Source organism: Lipophrys pholis, assembly GCF_963383615.2.
Source record: "Lipophrys pholis genome assembly, chromosome: 22".
Lineage (NCBI taxonomy): Eukaryota > Metazoa > Chordata > Actinopteri > Blenniiformes > Blenniidae > Lipophrys > Lipophrys pholis.
In genome coordinates this window covers 16,694,169-16,709,571 of record NC_137644.1, presented here as the reverse complement: position 1 = coordinate 16,709,571, position 15,403 = coordinate 16,694,169, and the positions used below count along the sequence as shown (strand labels likewise).

The following is a 15,403-nucleotide window of genomic DNA, read 5'->3' as shown; positions in this document are numbered from 1 at the left end:
AGTCAGCTATAGTTAATGCCAGCCCAGAGAGCCAAGTTTAGGTAAATGGACCGAGGAGAAAACTCACAGCGCTGAAACCATTCAGACCAAATCAAGAGGCATTTCAACTGACGACAAAAAAGTAACAATTAACCTCCACGTGTGGTAAAAACACAAAAACTTGTAGTGTTGGTACAGAACTGAAATCAGCAGAGATTGAATTCTTTCAGGGTCTATTCGTTATTTTCCTCATGGGAGAACCGATAAAGCTCAGTGTGGGAAAAGAGGGACTAACAAAAGGTGGTATCTATCTTTTATGACCATGACCTTGCAGCTTCTGTTCTCACTCGTGTCTCTATTGGGCTTTAAGGTCTCAGTCACCTGTACAGTCTCACAGCCTCAGCATGGCACAGATCAGAGCTGAATAAAAAAAAAAAAAAAAGACGAAATCTGTCCATTAACAGGTGTTTTTTGTTTCTTTACCAGTCACATTATGGCTGTTGCCTTCCTGCACCCATTTGCGATGCATGTCAGTGATGTCCTAAAGACCTTGTGGGACTTGTCAAGTCTGATGTTCAAGGAACCAATTAGGGTGACAGCCACTGGTTTGAATGACTGCATGGCAGAGGTTACTGCAGGAAAATGTGAAGTGCCTGTGAACAAGAGGGAAATATCTGCGAAGGAGTCCTATGCTGGTGGCTGATTTATCAATGTCCTGACAGGCAGAGGGGAATGGAGATGTTAGGGTGGATATTGAGGGGTATGTGGCACCGCAAATGACAGATCGATCTGTCATTGTGCATAAAAACTGGCTTTGAAATGTGAATAAAAACACATAAGGATTTAAATAACATCACATGTCAAACCATAAAAAAAAAAAAAAACACTCGGAGTGAGACACTGTAATTGAGCAGGAAAGTGGTATGGAGAAAGATGAGTGAGAGAAGAAGAATCTGTCAAAGAGAGAAGAAAAGATCACAGGTAGGAATAACAGGATAGGATGAAGGAGTGATGAGAGACTGGGGGGTCTTTGTGGAGGGTAATGAAGGAAGAGTAAGACCTAGTTATCACTCCTGAATCATCACACATCAAAGCCTGATTGTGGTGAGACGGCACAGGCTCCCTAACTGCACCTCATTTGGTTGCTCCCTTTGAGGAAAATACTCCAACAGGTTCCCCTTTGCACTTTTTGAAATGATGGTACCTCTAGTCTGAATTGTGTCCCAGTGGGCTTGGTGAAATGTACAGGCGTGACATCAAAGACCGACACTAATGACTGTTGTCGCAATTTGCCGGAAGGTGAGAGATTGACTCGTGAGAAGGGAAGAGTGAGACCCAGTATGAACAGCAACAAATAGTCATTGATTAAATAATGAATCTCAAGATAGTTTCATGTATAAATACAACAACGTGTGTCTCCGTCTGTCTTCAAGCTGTGCCAGGTGCTCAGCCCGACGTCCATGCTGTGCCAGGCCCCCGAGCTGCCCATCAGTCTGGCCCGGCAGCAAGAAGTACCAGAAAGACCCGACGAGTTCGGCTTCAAACTGGACGACGTGCAGGCCCTGATGGCGCTCAACAACACCAACTTCATCTATTACCCTAATCCTGAGTTTGAACCCCTCACTGCGTCCGCGGTGCTGGAGCTGAAACCTGGATCGCCCATTATCCTAAAGGTGGGAGGATCCATATCACTCAGCCACATTAGATATTATCTTAGGGGCATTTTTAGTGAATATTTTGTTAATTCATATTCTTATACTAGTCTGTTGCTATATTTAGTTGTTAAATACATTTTTATTCTAGTAAGTCAAGCCTATGGTCTTCATTCTTTCACAATTTGGATTATTTTAAAGAGGCAATGTGTCATAGCACAAAATAAATGGTAAATGTAATATAAATTTATACCAGATATATTTCTTCAAATATGCAAAATTTGAAACTATTTCAGTAGTTGAAGTCTTCGAACGATATAAAACACTCAGGGAAATCTCCAAACATCTCTCATATGAATAGTTTGAGTTCTGACCTGACACTGACTTGCATAAACTGTCTTGCAGGGGCGCAACTTCCTTCCACCAACCAACAGTGGAAATGGAAAGCTGAACTACACCGTCCTGATCGGTGAGAAGCCCTGCATGTTAACGGTGTCGGAGACGCAGCTTCTCTGTGAGTCACCGAACCTGACTGGTCGACACAAAGTCCTGGTGAGTGGCACGGCACGCCGGCAGCGTCACGGCAGACAGACAGACACGTGATAGATAGGCAGGCCGTGGTGGAGAAGGCGGGCAGGCAGGCAGGCAGGCGGATCGATTGGCAGTTTGACAAACAGACATTCCTCGTCTTGCTTTCTATCCATCCCAGTTGTCCACTCACATACAGTCTACAGTACTAATCCAATCAGCCGTGCGGTTCCTGTTAGTGCCCACAAGCAGACAAAAGGCAAAACAAACAGGCCTTCAATAAGAAGGATGTGTGTCCCAGTAAACTCAATAAAGATTCCATTTGTGGGGTTTTTTTTGTTTTTGTTTTTTTAAGAGGGACCAATTTGAACAAAGCGTTCACCACCTGAATCCAGAGTCACAGAAAGACACATTACTGTGAAACAATTAGTGGATGCACGAATAAACAGACGTGTGGGCACAATACAAATCAATATGTCTGTCTCTGACTTTGGAACTTGATTTTTAGAGACAAAAAATGTTTTACAGATTCAAATTTGATGCACAGAGGGAACATTATGTTGCATTTTGTAAAATGTTTTGCCCTTGGCAAACACTATACTTCACTGTGTTTTCACTTATTTCTGTCTCTAAGTGGGTCAAATATTGAACCTTTTCCAGGAGTTATTGTTGAAGTGATATTTAAGTGAAGCTCCAGCCCTGGTGCACTGTACCACTTTGCTCCTATTTTTATTAAGCATATTCACATATGGCTCGCCCCTATAGAAAAAAAAAAAAAGTAAGTTGTGCATCCTGCACAGTCCACGTGGGAATTACAATCTGCTTCTCCTTTTTCTATCCTTGTCACAAGGCACGTGTTGGCGGTATCGAGTTCTCCCCAGGTGTGGTTCACATCACATCCGACAGCCAGCTCAGCAGCTCCGCAATCTTCGGCATTGCCGGAGCCGGCGCGATGCTCATCCTCGTCATCGTGGCTGTGCTCATCGCCTACAAGCGCAAGTCTCGGGAGAGCGACCTGACCCTGAAGAGACTGCAGATGCAAATGGACAACCTTGAGTCTCGTGTGGCTCTGGAGTGCAAAGAGGGTGAGGCGTTGATGCTGATGGAGGAGACTGCACATTTATTTTCAGTGATTATTATATAAGACATCCCATGATTTTTGATCATGTGATGATTTTTTTTTAACAAATTACATGTTCTTTGTTTAGCTTGTGATAAATTCTGTTTATTCACACCAAATCTTCACAATATTAAAAGCTACAAACAGAATCCATGTGTTATATGCTTCACTGGCTTATAGGTCTAATACCATTTTTTTTAATAACTCTATGTCTCTGTGTGTTTTTTTAGCTTTTGCAGAGCTACAGACAGACATCCATGAGCTCACCAGTGATCTAGATGGTGCAGGGATTCCCTTCTTGGACTACAGGACCTACACAATGAGGGTCCTCTTCCCAGGAATTGAGGAACATCCTGTACTAAGAGACCTGGAGGTGTGGTGGAGTAGCTCGCAATCATTTTTTCAAGTTGTGTTCCTCAGCCAACTCAAGTTGACATGAATTGTTCAAAGTCAACCGGTATAAAGACAACAACTTGTTGGCAATTTTCTCATCAATTAGATGTCCTTCGAGCAACACATGAATGTGTGTACTTGCATTTCTGTCCTCATCAAATAACAATCTCGATGCAATTAGCCTTATTTGAAAAGGGAGCACAATGAGCGGGCGAATTACCAACGTGGCGGGTCACAGTAGGTGGAATTGACGCCGGTGTTGTTTGTGTTGCCGTCTGGTAAACAAAAGCCTTTTGACGGCCGACAACAGCACTTTTTCAAAAACAAACAAGGCAGCCCTCAAATCAGGAGAGCGCTCTCATTAATAACTCCTAACGATACAAGATGCTGCACGATTTTCTACCGCAACCTCAGAAGCAAATTAAAAGTCAATCACTGGGAGAAATCTAGAAGGGGAAAAAAAAAAAAAAAATCAAGTCATTTAAACCCAGTGGTGACATTGATAGACAGCCGTAATTGAACAGGTCGTCTTGTTCCATTAGGAGAATGATGGACCCCCATTTCACTGCCTTCAGGGTTAGCCACTCCATCCCTGATGAGAATTTCCCAGTAATAAGCAATATTAATTATGTTTTAATTGGTATAAATATCGAACTGTATGAGGACTATAATGTGAAATAGGAGCCTAATGAAAAAAGCAACGGGCTTGTCTCGGGCTGTTGATGACTTCTTAATTGTTATTGATGTGTCGAATAATTTAAAGTCAAGTTTGTCACCGTGAGCTGCAGGACTTAGAAATAGCACAGGTGCTGGGAAGGCTGCTTAGGCTGGCTGAGACAGCGGGAAGTTTTCTCAATACTGAAAAATTTAAAAACATCCCAGATGCTCAGTTTGAGTGAGAAATACATGAAAGATGATATTAGAATATAGTCGGGCAGATGTCAGATCAATGAATGCTGCCTCTTGACACTTTGTTTGTTCTATGTGACTGTTCTTAGCAGTCAAAAGCGCTTCCTGTCTTTCTGTTTTTACAAGACTTTTTCTTCACCCCCGACTCCCAGTTTGGTTTTTGCCTCTTCATAATAACTCTTCCCACGGAGACCATTTAGTTTCAACTCAGAAATAAGAATTTCAAAGGGGATTGTGAGTAGGCTTTTGGATTCTGCTGTTTTAGAAAAGTTTGTATTTCTATAATAATACAAAAGACAGTGTATCTGCTGCGTCTGCAAACTCTTAATTGTCATTATGCATAGCACTAAACTCATCTACGGTGCTCCTCCTGATGCTTTTGGTTCAATGTAACTGTGGAGCTTTTTTCTTTGCAGTCGAAATTACCTCCTTTCCTTCAGTTTTGTTAAAAAAAAAAAAAACACACACACAACACATGAATCCCATTTAGTTTTTTGCCTCCTTTGTAGTCTTTTTCACAGTTTGTCCCAATACACAAGTGAAAAGTGGGCGTCATTACTGCGGAAATTGTATATGTTGGGTCTTAAATGTCTTAAATTGTTTCAGGTCAAAACATGCGCACAGGTTTTATATCAGTGCTTCCATCCACACATCCTGCATGCATACTGTACTTGAACAACGAATTCTAACACTTAAAACACATGTGCACATGCCAACACTGTACACGCCTTGTCAAACGGTCTGAAATTAGACTTGCAACGTAACAATGGCTCCCGGCAGATTACAAGTTCCTTCCAGGAAAGGTAAAAAGACAACATATGCTGGTTGACAGCTGCATTGGGTGCAAAGAGATGCTGTCTTACCACAAGTGCTCTTGACAGATAAAAAAAAATACATAATCTCCTTAGGTGCTATTTATGAGCAACGAGAAGTATGTGTAGCGGGTCGCTAGTATAAATGGTGCAGGGATGATCTGGGCTCAGACGAAGGGAATTCGCATCGCTGCACTCCCTTTCAACTTGCATTAGTATGGAGCGTAGCACCATCAAAATAATAAACAATCCCTAAAGAGATTCAGTGTTTTCCTGCCTTTATTCACAAGATGAAATGCTATCAAAAAAAAAGAACAATGGTAAACTCCTCATCTCCTTAGATTCTTCCTTTTCTTTTCTCCCCGACTCATTTATGGAGATAAATCTATTAAATGTTAACAGCACTATACATGAATATACGTATTATTTATACTTATGGGAATCTAACTTGTTTGTGCTTTTGATAAATATATCTATAGAGCTGACGTGAAATTTATTCTGAACTTACTGTGTCCTTTATGAGAAGATACAGGCGGAAAGGCAGAGAGGTAATATTACATTAAGCAGTCACTAATTAGACCTGTATGTCATTGCCTTGAATATCCTGCCTGAATCTCTCGGGGTTTGTTTTTTTTTTGTTTTTTTTCTGTCCTTGTTATTTTTAATTTTGTTTCATTAAGTGAACATTTCTCTTGTTTCCTCACAGGTGCCGGGCTACCGCCAGGAGCAAGTGGAGAAGGGGCTGAAGCTATTTGGCCAGCTCATTAACAACAAGATCTTCCTGCTGTGTTTTATTCGCACTCTGGAGGCCCAGCGGGGCTTTTCCATGAGGGATCGCGGCAACGTGGCCTCACTCATCATGACAGTGCTGCAGAGCAAATTGGAGTATGCCACTGATGTCCTGAAGCACCTGCTTTCTGACCTGATAGACCGCAACCTTGAGAGCAAAAACCATCCCAAACTGCTTCTTCGCAGGTAATTAGCAGGCACTGAGAGCACATACAGTGTTTAACTTTCTTAGCACTGACTAACAAGTGGTCTCTGCTATGCAAGTGACCATTTATGTGTGTATTCCTCTTGGTTTTGTAGTTTTATTTCATATCCTTGCTGTCCAGAAGTGGATGTGCTGCTCACTGTTGCCTGTCTGTGATGTGCCTGGATTAACTCCTGTGACCTTGAGTGGCTGACTCCATCTCGGAAACACCAGAGCGCACTGCCATGCATATCATTAGTCAAATAATTATGATTAATTAGCAGTGGATCCAACTGCACATAGCGAATGTGGTGAAAAAGAAGAGAAAGAAATCCTTGTTTTGGGGGGCGGGGGGCGTGGAAAAGCATGCACTCTGGCACAATCACAATCCTCCTGTGGATTTGTAGTCAAAGCCTTAATGGCATGCACTTGCCTGCAGTGTTTGGTAAATGTGATGATTACGGCTACTTGAGTTAGCACACTTCTCAGTCATTGTGTATGCGTGAGGTGTGCGCATGAGCATCTATGTCTGTATGCTGGTATGATGAAATATTTTGCTCGGGGGTTATCAGTCGAGTCTTGACACATCCAAATGATTTGACTCGCGTGTCATAAATTGAGATGTCCATCTCATTCCTATTCAGTTTCTCCCTCTGGCTCTCAGCACACGCCAGTAAAGGCGTAGACACAACAACCAGAGGTAGACACGACTGAAATTAACATTGTTCCCTGTATCCTCCAGAAGACAGCGGCCATATTCACCTCATGAAAGCCTGTTTAGACTCTGCTTATCGATGCAGGGGGAGATTATTTTTGTCTGGGCACGAGGCATGATTAATTGCAGCCAGAGCTCACCAAGTATAGCACAGCCGCTAAACAATGGAGTTACTGCTGATCCTGGCAGTAGATACAATGCAAGAGATGACGCATACAGCCAAGACGGGGAGAAATGGTCAAGGACAATGGAGGCATTTAGAGCTGACTACTGAGACATGGAGGCAAGTGGTGGGATCACCTTTCTGATTGGCTTAGTGTGTTAAACATAAAGATAGAGACGACTTAGCAGGCGCTATAACTTGATTTTTGGGGCAGTTCTTAAGGAAATAGCCACAAGAGATCCTACAAAGTGTGGAGTTCTGACAGACAGTCCTCTGTCGCAACGTTTCTTCTCTCCGACAAAGGAGAAGGAAAACCTTGAGACGATGCCATTCCATTCAGCTGGGGAAGGAGAGCACATGTTTACACCAAACCCACGCCCAGTTTGATTTCTCAATTTTCGTACACACGTTTGAGATTGGGCACTGATCAGACCGTCTTCATCTCGCTCCTCCTGCACGGACGCGCTTATTAGGTCTTCAACGGCCCAGCATGCATTTCAGATGTGATGAGGCAGTCAGAGGAAGCGTTGCCACCCTGTAGTGTGGGCTGACTGGTGTGTCCTTGTATAGCGGCTGAAAATAGCCCAGATACATAGGCAAAAGACTGTGAAGACGAATCAAGGAAGTAACACCCCCTCCCACTTTTTTTTTTTTTAATCTTTAATATTTTCAGATTGCTAATTTTGAGCGTTAGTCTACCTCACTGCCTGTCTTTTCTGCTTTCCACCCTGGTTGTTTTCAGCCCTCACCCCCTCTGTTGATTGTGTAAGACCACCACTATCTCACTCCCTCGATCTATATTCCCAGCTTTTTCTCCCCCCCTCCGCTGTTTTCTTGATTGCCAGATCAATGCTTAAAGTGCGTGAGCAGGGTGTCTCTGGCACAGCATCTGAGCACGGCTACCCACTGCCTCCTCTTCCAAGAAATCTGTGTGTGTTTGTGTACACGCATGTGTGTGTGTGTTTCTTGTTCCTCTCTCCACACACCAACACACATCCTTCCATCTGTCCCAGCTCAACCTGTGCTGAAGCACAACCACCAGGCAAGCTAACTAACGAGAGCCTTCCACAACCATCTGTCGCAGTCCTTGCTGCATTCTCCTTTAACTCTACTCCTCACTCCGTTCCTCCATCTCCCACTCGCCTCCCCACCCCGCCGCCACGCTTCCCGTCATGCAGAGTTAAACAGTCTTTCGGTAGCCTTAAGTTTTGTTTGGCTGCAGTCGAAGCGTCAAAATAGCTGCTCTGATCTCGGTCAAAAGAGAAACACCCAATATGCTAATGCGCTAATCACAATATTGCTTCAGCTCCAGTACATCGGATACCCTATTATCACAGATGAGTTTCAGCTGCACCACTTTACAATTGAACTCAAACCGGAACTTTCCTGCAAACAGAGAAGTGCAGTTTCCATCCCTGCACATTCACACACACTCATATTAACACCATTGGGTAACGTTTAAGTCACCCATCAATCTCAAATGTGGGTGGAGATTTGAGTTCCCAGCAAAAAGCCATGCATGCACACAGAGAACATGCAAAACACCCATTTCGACACAGAAGAGAATGGAGCCAGTGATATCCCAGAGGGCTTACACTATAATGTATATTTGCCATAATATGGGTTGATATGCTTAAATTAGGTGACAATACAGACAAAACATTTTGTCTGTGAAATTTCAATTGGCACGTTTAATTGTCATATCAACAAATTCTGTGTTTAGAACGTTTAGAAGTTGAATATTTTATCAGAGTGAAAGTATAAACCGCATAAATCAAACAAATATCACTAAAGATGTGAACACTTGTTTGATTTGATTAAAGTTGAAAACCCAGAAGAGGTAGTTTTTTGTTTTTTTGTGGCTTCCTTAGTTGATTGTTCACATCTATTATGCAAGTTTCACAGTATTAATTTGATACACGTGCAAAGGGGCGTGTTTCCTGGCAGGAAGACAAAAATGGGAAATGTGTGATGAAGCATGGGTGCCTGTCCACCCTAACACAATAATCACGGGGGGAAGTAAGTACTGCCAGGGTCCTCAGATCATTCTCAGCGCCCACTGCCCCTCTGACTGCCTGCCAAGTGGGCAAGCTTGACCATGCCAACCCACCATGGCACATTTCAGTACATTAACCCAAACATTGGTTTTCAAAGTCTTCTGGGGAGAGGTTTGGATAAAATTGAAAGTCGTAATACTAAAGCCTTTTTTTTTTTTTGTTCCTGGCAGACTGTGCAGTGATTGAGAATGAGGAAAATGGTCAGGCCATTCCAAGACTTCTTATTTCTGCAGGGATGGCATCTGCTGCCAGGAGCATGCACACACACACACACACACACACACACACACACACACACACACACACACACACACACACACACACACACACACACACACACACACACACACACGCACACACACATATGCAAACTCACACCTGATAATGTCTGAATACAAATGTCGAGGGATTAATTTGTGCTTTTTGCATGGTGGCTTTAAAACTGTCTAACACTTGTCTGGTCACACAGGCACACACAAAAACACTAGATAGCTATAGAAGTGAGTAACCAAGAGGAAACCCAAAAATAAGAAAAGAGAAGGCCAAGCCATTCAATCCACCTCCTTTCTTCTTTTCGCTTTTTCACTTCTCCCTCCTTCCTTCCTTCCCCGTGCACCTCCTCCTTTCTCCATGCTTCTTTCATCCCTTTGATAGATGGGCTGCATTTGTGGAAATGGAGAGGATTTGGAAGTGTGTATGATTACAGGATCCAGAATAGGGCTGCCAGTGGGCGGGAGGAAGGGAGGGAGGGAGGAAGACAGCAAGGACACATGAAAGAAAAGATGAAACGTGACCTTGTTGACCCTTGGATCTTTGGACGGAGGAAGGGCGCGAGAGGCGGCTAAATAAAAGTGCGGGCACAGTGAGCCGCAGGAAGTTAATCCCCCCCAGGTGTTGTGCCAGCGTGGACAGGGGGTACCAGACCAGCCCACTGGCACAGCAGACACCATGCACCCCCCCCCTCGTCTCAGTGTGGAGCCCCTTTCAGAGGCTGCCTGAATAGCGAGGGGCGGGAGGGCTGCAGGTGGCAGCCGAAACACTGGGGACAAAATGGACACACACACACACACACACACACACACACACACACACACACACACACACACACAAACACAAGCGGGCACAATGGACACTAATCCTGAAATATTGATGCCTGTGGTAGCTGCTCATTGGAAACAGAGGCATTGGTGTGTGGGTGTGTGTTCTGACAGATTACCCACACACCCCTGCTGCTTGGGCAAGAAGGTGGTTGTCAAAGGATATCCGATACCCCCCCCGCCACCAATACTGTTTGTTATTATGTATGCATATTAGTCATTCACATGGGATCACTCACACCGTTGGCCCAGGTCAACACATACACACAAATGTAGACGTACAGCCTTTTGCCACGCCAGCGGAGCATGGATGCCAAGCGGGGAAAGAGAGGGAGATGTATTCATTCACTTTCTATTGTGCACGGATCGAGTGTTAGTCCAGTGAATAGGCAAGGGAGCGCTTGATAATGAGGCCAGTGTTATTACAGAGCCGCTCCAGCCCCTAACGACATCAATCCACTGGGATCAAATAAAGGCTTTTAATTGCTTTGCCTCATATTAAAATCCCCGCCGCTGTAGACGAGCTGCCCTTGGCGTGCCTGAGCATAAAAGCCAGCCGAAGGATTGTCTGAAAGGCCATCATATAGCATGAGCAGTGGCTCTCTCTCAGTTCATGTCTTTGCAATTATGTTTGTGTAGCGAAAGCCTATTCATTAGCGGGCAGCCGTCATTTTTATGAGAATATTTGACAATGGTGTTGAATATTTATGACGGTAATAAGAGCGCGGGGGATCATATGTTCATTATGTGCTTTGTGTCCGTCTGTTTTCAGGACCGAGTCTGTTGCAGAGAAAATGCTAACCAACTGGTTCACCTTCCTCCTCTACAAGTTTCTGAAGGTAACTTCTTCATTTCATCCGATGGAAAAAGCTACAGGTAGCTTAGGTTCTTGCCTTTCTGGCTCTCTGAGTGTCTTTACTTTATAGCTAAGCTGCTGTTTTGCTTCTTAACTCTAACACATCAAAAAGTAACCGATGGATATTTATCAGTGTTGCAATCCCATCAAAAGAACATCTGACTCTTAAACTCATGATTTTAAAATTTGTTCCAAAACAACATAAGAGCTGGTTACAACACACCAATTAAATCATCATTATCGTGTGTATTTTCAGTTTCTTATATGAACTTATGGCATTATTTTGACTGCATCACAGCTTTCTTCTGTGTTGTTGTTCAAACCATTTTTAAGTACTCACTGAGAAGATTGAGCACCCACTGGAGGAAATGATTGCTTTTTTTTAAATAAACAAACCAGTCTACCACATGACCACCATGAATTAATTTTTATTTCGAACATGTAAAAGAAGAAGAAAGAAAAGAAACAAACAAAAGTAAAAAAGAAAAATGTCAAAATAAGTAGAGCAAAAAAATGTTTTTTAAATTTGAGTGAGCAGATTATATTTTTCATATTTGGCACTTGCTTTACATGTTCAAAAGGGAGGTAGGAATACATATGTGCGGGGTAAATGTACAAGACTTTTGCCACAATGTAGACTGTGTATAATGGATTATTAGAAAACAAGAAAATCCTGCGTGAAATCAGATGTTCAGGAGCAGTGAGCAACATGCAGATATTCTTGTACAAGTACACAATGAACCCAGACTTGACTGAGCAAGATGTGTTGTACCTGGAAAATTGAGCTTTTAATAATGAATTGTCTTCGCTTAGTGTTATGGTTTTCCTGTTTTGGAACCAGAAGGTCAACGGACATCAATGCACTGTTGAAGGAAGGCACTGTTGTGTTCATAGGACACCAATATGTATTAAAAAGCTAAACCACCACTCCCCTCTCCACCCTGGAGTCAAGAAAATGTCACAGTAGTCCTGTTTTTCTCCTCTATCTCCCCACACATCCCTTCTCTGCAGCTGGCAGGAGAAAATATAAACAATGATAAATGGACAATCTCTTGTGCTTGATAAACAGCAGTGAGGGAAGCTGAGGGTGGCTTTGGGAGTCTGTCTCTCGTGTTGTTTTTCACTGTGAACCCATCAAAACTTTCCCCCTCAATTTTATCAAAAGTTTATATATTGAAGGGTGCTGCAATTTTCTTTAATTTAAGGATGTTTTTTTAGGCCTTACTCAGCAATATCCGAAGCAGGGCCAACAGGAAAAACATTGCAAAAAGCATCTACACACATTTCTGATATATATCAATTTTTTTCGACGTTATTACATTTTGCTGTCCGTGCGTCGAGTGCAGAAGTCAACTTCAAACATCTCTTCTCCATCCAAACTTTCTGACTCTCATTGCAGGAGTGTGCAGGCGAGCCTCTCTTCTCCCTCTTCTGTGCCATCAAGCAGCAGATGGAGAAAGGCCCCATTGACTCCATCACAGGAGAGGCCCGCTACTCGCTCAGCGAAGACAAGCTCATCAGGCAACAGATCGACTACAAGACGCTGGTAAGGGGTTCACCTGCCCGGCGGGCCGGGGGCTAAGAGGGGACACTTAATATGCTTCCTGGAACAAGGGGAGAGAAGAAGGGTGGTTCTGGGTGGTTGATCCCTGAGATGCGCAAGCCGGGACACAAAAGTTGTCGTTGTCACGCTTGACGCGCAGAGGGCACCGGAGTGGCGACCTCACTTCCTGTTGAGAGTGGAGCTGTCACGAAAATGAAAAAAAGCAGCTTCGAGGACGAAGGAAATTTGCGTGTATTTATCTGTACGAAAGAAGGTATGAAAGCTCTCCACTTCTGAGACGTCTCTTTTATTGCTCATGCATCTCTGTTGTCACTGGGATTGTTTCAGCAGGTTTAATTTCTCTCGTTTCTATTGTCAGTTTGAGCATGCCAATTTACATAATCTCCATAGCCATGCTGAGCTGAGCTATTTCTTTATTCAATATAATCGATCTCTTCTGAATATCTTATTTTGTGCAATACACAAACATGAAGCCATGCTTACAGTCCTCATTGTTTCCACTGTGAAGCTCCTATTTTATATATAATCACTATATATAGTATAATGGAGATATGTTTAAAACTTTGCATCTTGAAGAGATGGAAATTACAGCCTCATTTATGTAGTGTGTATTTATGATCATCCTGTTCTACAGGTATTGCCACTACCAGCCAAAGGGGCTGCTGAGTGATCTGATGAATATGATAATATTATTATAATGAGCTGTTTTAGTGCACATCCCTTCAGGTAGCATATTACTGTCTTATCCCCCGCTCTGGAGAAACAGCCGTTTCCATAGTGAATCATGTTTTCTTTTGCTGCACACCTCGCACGAAGCCTTCGGCAAACACAACAATATTGCAGTTCCATTAAGCGCCAATTCACAGTGCAATCAAAATGAATAACGGAAAATACACAGACCTTTTCTCCACCAGGCTGCAGTATGCATTTAAGCCTTCACCTTTTACCTACACCAATTTGGGGGGCAAATAATGTTTGTTTACAACCTTTTTTGGTTATAATTATAATTTCATGTGTTAAATATATAAAAAGGTCAGTGGTGGAGAAATGTAGATAAGCAGAAATGCAACGTGTTGAAAGATTAGAGCAAGAAAACAACATGATAGTGAAAACCAAGATGAAGTTAAGAGTCCAGATGGATTGATATGTGAAAGACTTGAACATATGCTGCTATGATGAACGCGGAGGATCGTTGCTTTTGTTTGCATTTGCCAAAAGACAGAACAAGAAATTATGCTGAGAGTATAAGTGGCTTGATTCGAGAAAGATGAGGACAAAAGTAGTGGCGACAACATTTGGTGTCCGGTGAATAGAGCAATTATAATTATTTTTAAAACACTTTGCCAGCTTTCCTCCTCCCGCACAAGCCTGCATTTTTTGCACCGTTCTATAGATGAGACGTGAGTGGAGAGCTCTGGTTTATTGTACCTAAAGCTTGTTCCGAGCCTCCACTCACAGTCAACGTCGTGTGTATTTCTGCTCCAGGTGGTGAACTGCATACACCCAGAAAACGAGAAAAGCCCAGAGATCCAGGTCAAGGTGCTGAACTGTGACACCATCAGCCAGGTGAAGGAGAAGATCCTGGACGCCATCTACAAGAACGTCCCACATTCACACCGACTGAAAGCCTCCGACATGGACCTGGGTAGGAGCCTTTTCCATATGTGTTCTCCCATGTAGTCCTGCCAGGAGTTTTGAGGAATTTTAATATTTTGTTACTAATTGGATTCGTAAACACTGATAAAATAAAAGTCTGTTTCCTGCCTCACGCTGGAGTTGCTGTCGAGTTCGTCAAAAGGCTTCTGTCCATGCCGTGGTCTCGAAAGGCTGAACTTAGGCATTGATTGATTTTTACAAAGTCTTCCCTCCTTAACCCAGGCCTTCCTAAAAAGTGCACGTCTCCTTAGATATAGAGCAGTAGCTTTCTGTTTGACCTCAGGAGAGTTGACTTCCTGGCTCTGTTGGCTCAGATGTCTGAGATTGGTCTCCCCACTCCTCAAACTTCACATCGATTGACTCTCTTGTCGACTCGCGTCTGAGTCAGATGATTGATCAGTAAATCAATTGAGACGCAGAGTGATCTCTTCCCTCGAAAATACCCTACTTTCTTTCTTTCTTTCTTTCTTGAGGACAGACGTGCAAAAACAGACCTTTTTTCACTCGTAGCAGTCGGGTGTGTGTTGCTGGTATACGCTGCATGTGCACATACAAATCCATGGCATCATAATATGGTTATGCCTGATTGTTGGCCTGCCAACACCTACAGGCTGTCTTTCTACTGCACAGTGTGCTTTTTATGGTTTAATATTGCCAGATGGATTTTCCAAGCCCCTGTTGTGTGTTTGTAATAGCATATTTATAACCAACCCCCCCGATCTGAGATGGACTGATTGCATACCATTGGGAATCTGTCTGGGAGATGGCTAAGTGAAAAGATTGGTTTAGCCTTTTGACGACACTCCTGGATGAAATTGTTTTATGGCCCCCTTTGGGCAGGATGTGTTGTTCTATTATTGTTTTATTACGGAAGGGAATTGGAAATTGGAGTTAGCTGGCCACTCGTACCGTATGAGGGCGACCGTGGA

The 15,403-nt window shown here is 43.2% G+C and overlaps 1 protein-coding gene across 1 annotated transcript in view; it reads left to right on the top strand.

Moving 5' to 3' along the window:
* The window catches only part of plxna4 (plexin A4), a 210,388-nt gene that overhangs the window by 170,825 nt on the left and 24,160 nt on the right, over positions 1-15,403 (top strand). The window contains exons 17-24 of the mRNA XM_080492385.1: positions 1,413-1,652; positions 2,037-2,183; positions 3,010-3,244; positions 3,510-3,652; positions 6,100-6,368; positions 11,171-11,237; positions 12,654-12,800; positions 14,304-14,463. Of these exons, the coding sequence (XP_080348511.1) occupies positions 1,413-1,652; positions 2,037-2,183; positions 3,010-3,244; positions 3,510-3,652; positions 6,100-6,368; positions 11,171-11,237; positions 12,654-12,800; positions 14,304-14,463 (1,408 nt within the window). The remainder of the gene's footprint in view (positions 1-1,412; positions 1,653-2,036; positions 2,184-3,009; positions 3,245-3,509; positions 3,653-6,099; positions 6,369-11,170; positions 11,238-12,653; positions 12,801-14,303; positions 14,464-15,403) is intronic.